The following is a 12,296-nucleotide window of genomic DNA, read 5'->3' as shown; positions in this document are numbered from 1 at the left end:
AAAGCTCCTTGCCTGATTTGGTTTCATCTGTCTTTATCCTATGCACATGCTTGCTTTGTGGTTTCCTTTTCTTTTCTCATCAGTCTCAGCTCTTCAGTCCAATGACTGAGTTGCCCAGCGGATGTCCACACCACCCATTCACCTCTTGGGAAAGTAAGTAATACTTTCTGTAGCTTCCAGGAGTTACAAAGGAAACTTGACCCTTGAATCCTGAATACCCAGACCCCTGAGGCCGCCACCTGGACCAACTTGCTCGGCTCTTCAGATTTCCGCCCGCAGGTGGCAGCAGCGGGCTCCGAAGCGGGTCTTTGCAGGAGCCTGTGCCCAGCTTCTGGCCGGCGCTCGGGAGCGGGGTCTGGAGCAAACACCTTCAGGAATCCACACTCAGCTGGGACGGTCCTTAAAGCGGTAGTCATTGAGTGCTAAAATTGTCTCTGATTCTTTAAATTCTCGAGTGAAAACAGTTTGAAGCAGCAACGGCAACTCATTGCGTCCCTACTCGCTCCGCTTCCCCAGTTCCCCACCAACTCTGGCAGGAACCCCGTCCCTTTTCCCAAGCGGGGTCGGCTCCGCACGTCTCCACGCTCCGGCCCTTGCAGATGCTCCGGAGCCGGGCGCTGGGCGGCGGGCAGTGAGTCTGCGGCCGCGGCGCCCTTCTCCTCCCGTCCGCCAGGCGGGCTTTCCGACCCGCCAGGATGCCGCGGCTGCACCCCTAGTTCATCACCCCACCCCCCTTCGCTATCCCTCCTGTCCGTCCCTTCACCTCAGACACACACAGGCGCACCCACGCGGCCCGCTCGCGCCTGCTGCTTCAGGCTCCGCTGCGGGAACGGGACCCACGCAAGCCCAGGAAGCCACGGACCTGCCGCCCGGACTCTTCTCCCCGAGGTCCCCGGCGTCCGCACCGCCGCAGTCACCGCTCCTGCGCCGCTTCTTCCCGCCTAGACCTCGCTGCCAACAGCCCCTCCGCGGCAGCCCCTGCGGAGCTGCGAAGAAGTTTCCGTCTCGGGAAGGGGCGGCGGGAGCTGTTGAAGGATTTGTTGGAGGAGGATTAGCACATTTGGGCGAGGGGAGGGGCCCCGCCGCTGCAGGACGCGCCGCGGACCTGGCATCACTGCGTGCGGCAGCCACCGCCACCGCCGCCGCCGCCGCCGCCGCCGCCGCCCGGGACCGCGGAGCCCGGACGCCCCCGCCCGGCCCGCGCCCCGCCCCCGCCCGCCTGGCCCCGCAGCGCCGGGCGCAGAGGAGCCGCGGGAGGCGCAGGGAGGCGGCCAGCGCCCCGCGCGCGCTTTTGCCGCCCCCGAAGCCGGCGCGCGGAGAGCGCCGGGCGAGCGCGCGTCGGGCGGCGGCCGCGCTGGGGGGCGTGGGGCGAGCCGGCGCGAGGAGCGGCGGGGGCGAAACTTCGCGGCCAGATGCCTGAAGGCGCGGCGGCGCTGCGAGGCTGCCGCTGCTGCCCCTGCGGGCTCCGGGCGCGTCTCCGCGGGCGGCGCTGCCCGCGGCGCGGCGTGTGCACCGAGCGAGTGAAGGTATGTTTGGCGGGCGCGGCTGGAGCTGCCGCCGCCGCCGCCGCCGCACCAGCAGGTCCTAATGCCTGTCACTTCCCAGGACGCTGGCAGCAGCAGCCCGGAGCCCCCGAGCCCTCGGCAGGTTTGCCTGTCCTTCCCCGCGATCTGATTGGATAAAGTGGGGGCTCGACGGTGGCCGACGTGGGACAGTCTGGCTGTGGCAGGGGTCTCGGAAACCATGGGTTATTGCAGTGGCAGGTGCACGCTTATCTTTATCTGTGGCATGCAACTGGTAAGTGACACTTAGGTCCTCTCGTTCTGTAATGTGCCTTTGAGATACTGGGCTGGGGAGTGCAGTAAAGGGTCTGCCATTGATTAGAATGGAAGGAAAAATAAAAGAGAAAAGGTGACAGATATATTGCCTATATTTAAAATGATTTCAGGGAGAGGCACTGTGGGGTACAGGAGAGGTGAGCCTTTCCGCCCCCACCTATTTCTGTTCCTCTGAAGACAGTTTGGCAGGTGCGGGTTAAACTTGTCTTTAATTTCTTTAAGCAAGGCAAGATGTATCTCTTGTTCCTTTATGCTTTGCATTCCTAGTACTGTAACAACGTGGTTGTCACATATAATTTACTATACAGGTGTTAAGACAGAGAGATATGGGATTTTTGACTTTAATTCCATACACTTTTTTTTTTTTTGCAGTATCTTTGTTTCTTCATTGATGTGTGTTATTTTTCAAGGAATATATTCTTATAAGTATAATGCTGTAATAGACCACTATGTAGGGCAGATGGTATCCTTACAGCAGTCTGATCTAGAAGCCACGTTGAGTTTTAAAAGTATGTATATTGAAGAGAAATACTTGGATAAACTCAGTAACACCACTGCCATAAACTGAATCAGTAGCCTTTAATTCACAATTATTTTAAACAATTCTTAAGAAAAATATTCTGTCTTACATCATGTATGTAATTGCTCCTGAAATAGATATGTTGTATGATCCTATAGGGTGGAGAATTATATATACATTTTGAGAAATGTTGTACGTTTGCAAAGAGGCAAGAAGCCAGTAATGGAAAACGTCATGTCTCTGAATTTAAATTCTCTAAGGGCATTAGGAGGGGCTGAGGATAGTTTAGAGGTGCAAAATATGCCACCGTAAGTGGTTAATTTGAAGTAGGAGTACTTGCTCACTCCTGCTATCAAATAGCTTTCCTTGGAAAGTATAAATTAGTCTGAAAAGCCACCCACATTTCCAACAATGTTTCATAAAGGCTGAAAGGACAACTAGACTGAAGGAGATTTGAGAGCCCAGCAGTAAAGTGTTCAAAAGAACAAGGATTTGCTGTTGAAACTGTTAGAAGAATACCTTAAGTGGTCTTCATTGTTTATCAGTAGTCTTGAAGCCCCAGCATTTGTTGTCATTGTTGTTGTTGTTTTGTTTACTATATAGCTGGTGGAGCAGTGCTTTTTGTTGCTTATTGTTTTGGGGTGTTTTTCTTCACCAGGAAAGTTATCTCATGATGCTTATTTTGATCTGTGAATTACTTAGGCACTTGACTGTAAGAAAAAGAAGGTGAAACTATAAATGTAATTTTAAGAATATAATTTTTTCAGTGATGTGTAAACCAGTTTATTTCTTTTTGCCTCGTACTCACCTAAGTTTTGCAATAAAGGATTTTTACTCTTAATGATAAAGCTAATCAGAATAATGGGAGAGTTTACGTGGTGAAACCACTGGTTAGGCCAAGTATGCCAAATTGTATAAACATTTTCAAAACATTCCTATGTTCATATATGATTCAGAAAAGAATACATTTGCTGATTCACTGTGTAAAATCATAAAGCTGTGAGAATGAGTGGGTGGTTAAGAGCATTCTTAGGCTATTTTCAATTTAAAAAATTTAAAATGTAATTCAACTTTTTAATGATTTGGCTTAGTAGGGCTTTATTATGGCATTAGATCTATGTGGCATTTTGTGTGACAAACACAAACTTCTCAAGAACTTAACAATTTTGAAAAAATCTAAATATACAAATGAAACTAAATATACAAAGTGGGGTGATAAGGCTAAAGATTTCTGTGTGTGTTTGTGTCTTTGTTCATGTGTGCACATATCCGACGGTGTATTGGAGAAGTGCTACGTCGCTTATGGAACAGAAATTCTGAATCAAAGCTAAGTTCTCTAACAAAATAAAGGTACTTGTAATATAGGCATGTTCAGTCTAAGCGAGGAGACATTTGAATCTTAAGGAAGTTCTATAACAATCATGTGATTTTCCCCATTCAGACTTATGTGCCACCAGGCTAATATAATTAGCAGCCATGTTAATGCAGATGCAGAACAAAAAACAAAGGACAAAGAACATTCATTGCTTTGATAAGGTGAAATGATCACATTTAAAGGACCTCCGAGATTCCTGGTAATTGTTGCTTCTTAGAAATATAGTATTTGATTTTAAATAAAATGATCTTTGCAAATTAATAATTACAAAGCACTGCACATGCACACATACACAAAATAGGTAGGTGTATATGTTTTCCTTTGCTCTAGATAGACCTTCAGAAACTTTCTGTATCTTGAGCTATTGGTTTTATAAGTAGCCATGTTTCTAGAGTAAGTTATGACTCATGTACCACTGATTGACACAGACGTTCTCCCAGTTTTGTCTACTTCTGAAGTGTTTAGTGTTTAGTTTTGTAACATTTGGGCATGTTTTTTGGTATTTGTGTAGATAAATCTTAGATTTACTTAAATTAATGGAATCCAAAGATAGTCTAGGATAGAAACTTTATTAAATTTCCTTATAAGTAACTTTAAGTTTCTGAAAACATTTCTTTCCAATTACATAAGTAGAATATCTCTAATTTAATTAGACGTAAAGGAATATTTATGTTTACATCAAGTTGCAGCTGGCCTTTGTAGAGGATGAGGTAGCTGTTGGTACAGCAGAGATGGGAACCTCATTCATCAGGTTATTATCAGAGCGGACAGTGTTTGATCTTTTTTAACAGGTGAGGGAAAGAGACAAATGTGCCGGAGAAATTTACCTGTCAGGATTCTATATCTTTGCTTTTAATTATATTAAATGTACATTTAGTTTAATATTTGGCAGATTACAATTGTTGATAAATATACTTTCTTTTAAAGGTCAGGAAATCAGTTTAGGAGACAAGAATTTAGAATTTCATACCCCATAGATTCAATACAAAACTTGCATTTTATGTAAAAGTGTCTGCCTTTTTATATCATACATTAAAATCTTTGAGATATGGTTATTCTGATTTCAGACTTTAGGGTGATTCCTATGAAAAAGGGATGTGATCTCTGGTAACAGTTTGGTTCCATGTGTACAGTACAAAGTTAAAGCTCTTGATCTCAAGAAGATAATTTCCTTTTTATCATTGCTGTCCTTAGTGCTCAGAAACTGAAGATTTCAGATAGTCACAAAACTCATCACTGCATTTGCAGTGTTGGTTATAGTGGCACAGGATAGCAACAATCTAACTTCTTATTGACAACCCAGCAGCTTGAGAAAATGTTTCAGTTGTTTTATTTTGTTTTTTATTTTTTTGTTCTTCAGTGTTTGGTTGAATCAAAGAGTACTTGATCTGAATGTCGCAAAAATTACTCAGATGATCCTCAGTGAAAAATCACTTAGTTATAATATGGAAGACCTTAACTTCCTTAGTTTGAAAAGACAGATTTGTTTTCAAGTAAGAAAATTCAACATTGCCCCCCACCTTTTTTTTTTTTTTTTTGTAGGTCAGATTCCTTTATGGAACAAGGTGTATGTGTCATAAACTATTGGAAATATAGATTTATGTTCAGATTAATACTTGAAGGTGCCATTCTTGCCATGTACTTTATGAAATATTGCTAACTTGGAGCAGATGCAACGAAGAATTGTGTTAGTACACATGTGTGTGTCTCTGTGTGAAGAAGCACATTTGAAACTGACTTTAGAATGGCCAATTACTTTCTACTGTGCAGGTACTTACTAGGCATTTTCAGGGGTACACATTTATTAGAAAAGAAAGCCATGAGTACATAGATGGGCTAAATGAAACAATTTATTATAATTATGCAATACATCAGTGGTTGTCTGTCATGACTTGGTGCAGTGTTCATATTTATATGAACTTTCATTAGTTTTTAAAAACATAAAGCATGACCCAAAGTGACTTGAAAGATGCAGGTGGAGTCTTGTAATTTTCCTTGGGTACTATTGACAGGTATGAAAGTTCTTCATAAGCTTAGAATTCTACCTGCCACAAAACCTCCCTGCTCAGACAATTTAAAATTTTAGGTTCACATGCCATTGATAATAAAATCTTATGATAATTAACTAATCTAGCTCAGAAAGAAAACTAACGATTTCCATATGCCATTTCAGAAACTTATGTAAAAATAGGCTAGGAATTTGCTAAGTTGTCAAATACCTTTATTTTTTTCAAATATTTTCTACTTTTTGATTCCAGCATCTTGTGTGTATGTGTGCGTATTTGCTTAAATCTATTCTTTCATTCTAATTTTCAGCAGTACTCCACTCAATGGTTACCAAGAAAGATACAGAAACTCCTTCCAGTGTCCAGCTCTCTTTCTTGGTTCACAAACCGAGTGGCAAAGCTCCTTTTTTTTTTTTTTTCCCCATATACCCAAAGTTTCAAGGAACCAATCGGCACAGAGCTTCTCCTCTGCTTTCTCCAATAGAGGCTTGTGTGGGCAGCATCCCCTGTGTGGAATGCCAGAATCATCTCTGGCATGGGGCCCGTAAGTGGGCAGTAGCCCAAAAAATGTGAATAGGCATTGCCACCTCCTTTTCCCTCTCATTCTGCTTTATTCTGGGGTCAAATTCTCTACTTGCCCAATCAAGAATTTCAGAACAGCAGCCAGGAACTCCCTTGAAACAGGAGGTCTTTATTTCTGATTCTGTTTCCTTTTTACACATGTGTGTGCTTGACAAAAATAAAATTTGAGACAGAAGTACATACTAAACCTTATAGATTTATACTTGAAAGAAATATATTAGGATTGTGGCATCAATTGCATTCAATATTTGTATATATAAAACTAATGACTAAAATTTCCAATAATATACGTACGTTATTTGGTAGAATTTTAAGCAGCTTGGTGTAACTTTTCCAAAAGTAGTTTTGAAACTAATGTGGCTAATAATGGAAAATTTTCCATTTCCATGACTTATTACACTCAAATTTCAGAAGTCAAACACACGCATGAGAAATATTTTTATTTCCTTTCTATTCCATTTTTCATCTATATCATGAAACTCTTCCAGTTTTGACTCCTATTTTCCCCCCAGAGAAACTTGATTATTTATTTTCAAAATAATAAAATACACATTCCATCAAGATACAATGTATCTAGAATTCCTCTTTTCCCCAGAATAATAATAGAAACAACTATTGTATTAACATTTGGAAAATTTCTACACATAAAATGAAAATAAAAGTGTATGAAACTTTTGTTCCTATCAACTCTAAGAAATTGAAGGACATTTAAACACTATGAAGAAATAAAATTATGTTTTCTTTCTCCAGATTAAGGTGGAAAATGAAATTTCTATAAATTTTTGTTTTTTTTTCTTTTACTATTTCAGGTGTATTTAGATTTGCAAGTTCCTACTATTTAAGGACTTACTTGCTTCATCTTCCTGAACACAGCATTTTTCTTTTTATGTTTAAACTCTAAAATAGGCATTGGGTCTAACGAATAAAAATATTTATAACAGTAAGTCTAAAGGAAACCATAGACTTTCTTTCCTTTTTTTTCCCCCCCAAACCAGAATGGGAATAAGATGACTTCTAATAATTTTTACCTTTTAAATCAATTATGGATCACATGGTAACTTTGATCCTTGTAGAAACTCTTTTTGAAAAATTATAATAAACTGACTTTTGTGTGTACTTTGAAAAAAATGTGCTTTTATAATTTATCATGCTTTAAAAATTTAGTTTTATAAAATACTTAAACAATAATGAAAGCTATTAGTATTTACTGGAAGCTTGTTCTGGACTAAATGCTAAATGTGTTTTTTCCCACTGATTCCTTTCCAGTAATCCTATGAAGTAGGTAATAGTTACTGATATCCTCACTTTACAGAGGAGAAAATGGAAACTCTGAAGGTTTAAGCAAATTCCTTAATTACCTCTCTTAGCAAGTGGTAGAGCTTGCACTCAGACCCAGCTCTGTTCCACTCTAAACCAGACTGGGCTCTTTGCTTCACCAAATCCCTTCCACGTATCACAAAATGATACTGTAGCTTACATTTCTTTTATTAACAAAGGCAGAATTTACCTGCTAATTCCTGGTTGACCCAGTAATCAACACAAGGCTAAGCAGGCTCAGGGAAGGGTGTTGGTGTCAGGTTTCTGTCTGGACCTGGGGTGCCATGGAGCAGCGGTGTGTGGTCTAAAGAATAAAAGGAGACACTGTGCCTTGCATCGTCAGCTTCCCTTGCTGTACTGCTAGGTTTCATGTGTGCCCTAATACTGCAAAACACACCTGCAGTTCTGCCTTACAGAAATGATCCTTCATCATGAGGTTGTGTTTCTGTGATTGCTTAAGGGTGGGGGAAAAAAGTTACAGCTACTATGTATCAGGCCAGTTACTGAGAAATAAGCACATAATAAAGGGCTTGGACACTTTGATCTATCAGTTTTAAAGACATTTCTGTGGAAGACAAAATGTATTTGTTTTTCTCAAATTCCTGTTCCTTGTGAAATGGTAAATGGCTAGTGCCGAGTCATGTTATTTGCCTTTTTTTTTTTTTTTTTTAAACACACCTCAGTCCTAAATCCATCAGGATGACTTTTTGGTGAGAATATTAGTTAGTTCTTGGAAATGGCTTTGAGTAATAGTTTGTTTAGAATGTACACTGAATATTCTAGAGCACTTCTCAATCTTGATTGTGCATCTGAATCACTTGCAGGGCTTTTTCCATGCACATCAATGGACCCCACTCCAGGGTTTCTGATTCAGGAGATCTCAGGGAGGTCCTAGACCTGGAATTTGCTTTCTCATGAGTTCTCAGGTGACAAGGATGCCAGTGGTTAGGAATCAAAACTTGGAGAACTACTGGCCTAAAGTATAGGTCTCCACTTAGGGTGTTACCTGAATACATGAACTTGTTTTTGAAAATTTTCAACCCAACTAGGTAATTAGCTCATTCTTACTTTGGCCTGTTATTTATGCGAACAAAAACTTTTCAGGACCAAGTGTGTCTCTTTCCGACTTCTAGCTTAGTCCTATTCAGAAGTTTATATAAGGGAAATGGAAGGTCTTTTTACAGTGCTTGTGTCTTTGCAGTGAAGAGAGATCTCGAACAATCTGAAAGTGGTTCATTTCCTCTAGTCTGTATACTCTCTGCTTGTCTTGCTGGAGTAGAATTGGTTCCTTCAGCCGTCTCTCTTTGCTAGCCTAGCCCCTCAGTCTGAATTTCTGGAATAGCTTCTCAGGGTGCCAAGCACGACTGTGGGGGAGAGAGGGAGAGAAGGGAATGTGCTGGGAAAGCACTGAAATGAGTGAGGGCAGATTTTTCTATACCTTGTCTGATATTTCTGTGTTGGACAACTGAATAACTGACCATTATTTCCTCATTTGAAAAATAGGGGCAAGTAATTCCTGATCCATTTCCCCTATAAGATGCTTAACGGCATCTGGGGAGAACATGTGCTCAATTTAGGTATGAAAGAGCTTCACAAATGTGAGAAGAACTTCACAGCTTCTGATATCCAGAAAATCTTTGTACATATTAAGAGTTTAATCTTTCAGAACTTTTCATTCAGTCACAGTAAGAGCGGTTATGGGCTGTTTATATATCATTTTGCTGGTGACCTTAGTCGTAACAACTAATTTCCTATAGAAACGTTTTTTTTTCCCCTTCACCCACCTATATGAACATATATAAATAAGGAGGATAACATTAGGTGCAGATCATTTGAAATAGATAAACCATTATGCTTATGTGTCTGATGGTTTATCACACTTGAAGTGTTCATTAGGAATTAAATTTTACAAACCAGTCAACCCAATCCTTATTTGGGCTGGCATTTCTAAAACTGTGTTCCATAGGCCCTAGATCTGCAAAATGTTCTGTTGTATGTGGGCTCTGAGGTTAAGTAAGTTGTGGATGCTACTTTAGCTTTAGCTTTTCTCCTACTTCTGAAGGGTCACAATACATCCCAGCAGCTCCTAGAAGTCCTACATGAAAGAAACTCCGGCTTAATTCCACTTAACTCTGCAAATGCTTACAAAGTGCTTGCAATGAACCAAGGACCTCTTTACTGATATCCCCTATTAATCTTCCACGGAACTAGCATTTTCAGAAACACTTTTTAGCAAAATATTGCTCTTGGCTAATGATGCAGTCTAAAAGTTAATAATATTAAATTGTTATCTAAATATTTAAAGGCTAAAAATTCAGTATAGAAACACTTAACCTACTTAAGAGGTATTTAACAAAGAGTAATACATAAAGATGTTTAAGATTATCAAATATTATTATCACATAATTAAAATAAATGAGGGAGACCTTGTGTTCAGATTCTTGGCTATTATTTTTTATAGATTTACTTGAGTTTCTTGAAATGATGTTTCAGCCACTAAAATTACAACCCTTAACTTTGAAATTCAGTCAAGGCTAATTACCAGTGTTACAAAGAAGGGGGCGTGTTGCAGTAGGTTTCCAGGGGTATTTGGAACGTAAGAGCACCTGAGGGAGGGCATCTGCAAAAGAACTTTCTTTTATTTATTTATTTATTTATTTATTTATTTATTTATTTAAAGATTTATTTATTTATTTATTTATTTGACAGAGAGAGAGATCACAAGTAGGCAGAGAGGCAGGCAGAGAGAGAGAGAGGAGGAAGCAGGCTCCCTGCTGAGCAGAGAGCCCGATGCGGGACTCGATCCCAGGACCCTGAGATCATGACCTGAGCCGAAAGCAGCGGCTTAACCCACTGAGCCACCCAGGCGCCCAAGAACTTTCTTTTAAAAGTCCTGGGAATGCTGGCTAACAGAACATTAAAAAAAAAAAAAAATCAAGGGTGAGGGGTGGCTGGGTGGCTCTGTCTGTTAAGCATCACTTGGGCCATGATCTTGGGGTCCTGGGATCTAGGCCCACGTTGGGTTCCATGCTCAGCAGGGAGTCTGCTTCTCCCTCTTCATCATCCTCTCTGCTCGTTCTTTTTCTCTCTCTCAAATTTAAAAAAAGAAAAAACAAAAAAACAAAAAAACTTTAAAAAAAAGTCATGGCTGAAGAGTCGTGCCTGTATTCTGCAGGTTCTTCCAGCAGCGGACCCTAAATGTCTGTCTTTGCAGGGCTGGTGGTAAGGAGTTCTCATACTGACTTTTGTTTCCTAATCAATGCACACACTCTAAAACAGTAACACATTTAAAAGCCCCAACAATGTTGTGTTCTTTGAAAACAAATGGGTCTTAGATTGGAATGGAGGAGTCAAATCTCTTCTGTGAACAGAAGCCTTTGTATGCATCTGTGTGATACTAATTACCCAACAGAATAAGGAGGTGTTTTAAATCTTTTAACTGACAGCCCTGTGTCAAATGATAGATGGGTCCATATCATCTCTGAAATGTTCAGTGGCAGGGGTGGCAGGGAATTCATTTGAGACTACTCTATGTGGACTTCTAGCCATGGAGATATATACAAGGCAGAGCTCCTTGAGTATTATTTTTACAAAGGACAGTCTCAGATGTCGCTCAGAAACAAAAAGTGGGGGAGACTTTTATAGTCCCAAGGAGAACATTACAGCCTGGGAGTGTGCTGCCTTCTATGATCTTGCCCCAGAAGGGCTCCGTTGACTTTCCTTGGCATTGAGCACTTTCTTTGTTATGGCACCTACAGTGGGCAGGACTCCGTTTGCTCCTGGAGGTCATAGTTCCTCCCTGTGGACACAGTGGTCCTGACCTCAGTCTCTCAGTCTCTCGGTCTGTGAATTAGGGAATAGTTGACCTATGGGAGATAGTGTTTCCAGGCACTACCTGTTTGCTTCCTTTGGTTTTTCTCAGGTGCAGAGATGAGATCAGGGTCTGTGGATGTGTTTAACTCTAGGTATTTGGGAGCAGTGAGTGAGCCACATATTTGAAAACTTCTGTGTATTTGATAATACACAAGTGGTATATAAGGAGCTCTGGGGTCTTTTACCCCTTCCTCCTTTTTAAATAAAACTTGCTTGGGGTGCCTGGCTGGCTCAGTCAGAAAAGCATGGGACTCTTTTTTTTTTTTTTTAAGATTTTATTTATTTATTTGACAGAGAGAGAGCTCACAAGTAGGCAGAGAGAGAGGGGGAAGCAGGCTCCCTGCTGAACAGAGAGCCCGATGTTGGGCTTGAACCCAGGACCCTGAGATCATGACCCGAGCTGAAAGCAGTGGCGTAATACACTGAGCCACTCAGGTGCCCCGAGCCTGAGACTCTTGATCTTGGGGTGTGAGTTCAAACCCCACGTTGGGTGTAGAGATTACTTAATAAGTAAAATAACTTAAAAAATAAAGTCTGCTCAAAAATTTGATTACAGTGGACAGATAACTTGTAATTTTCCAAAATATTGGAGCTGTATAAGGATTATGCATTTCTTACCCTTATCAAATAGGGATTAATGAAATTTCATTTTTGTACATCTTTCATAAAATGTGATTCCATTTTATTCAGTCAAAGGATAATAGTTAAATTATGGCTATTCTATAGCATTTAAGAACCCATGTTTTGCTTTTCTTTTGGCTTGGTATTCAGTTTTCTTCTTTCTT

The 12,296-nt window shown here is 40.9% G+C and overlaps 1 protein-coding gene across 3 annotated transcripts in view; it reads left to right on the top strand.

The window, feature by feature from the left end:
• The first annotated feature begins 1,372 nt into the window (after nucleotides 1-1,372).
• NKAIN2 (sodium/potassium transporting ATPase interacting 2) overlaps nucleotides 1,373-12,296 on the top strand; it is a 1,010,035-nt gene continuing 999,111 nt past the window's right edge. Inside the window, exon 1 of one of the 3 annotated variants that reach the window (XM_004740122.3) lies at nucleotides 1,373-1,797. In XM_004740122.3, coding sequence (XP_004740179.1) covers nucleotides 1,744-1,797 — 54 coding nt within the window. In that variant the 5' untranslated portion in view covers nucleotides 1,373-1,743. The remainder of the gene's footprint in view (nucleotides 1,798-12,296) is intronic. The other 2 variants (XM_013063305.2, XM_004740120.3) reach the window with 2 other exon arrangements.

This window comes from Mustela putorius, unplaced genomic scaffold, assembly GCF_011764305.1.
Source record: "Mustela putorius furo isolate JIRA1106 unplaced genomic scaffold, ASM1176430v1.1 tig00003863_pilon_pilon_pilon, whole genome shotgun sequence".
Lineage (NCBI taxonomy): Eukaryota > Metazoa > Chordata > Mammalia > Carnivora > Mustelidae > Mustela > Mustela putorius.
This window is presented reverse-complemented; position numbering and strand designations above follow the sequence as displayed.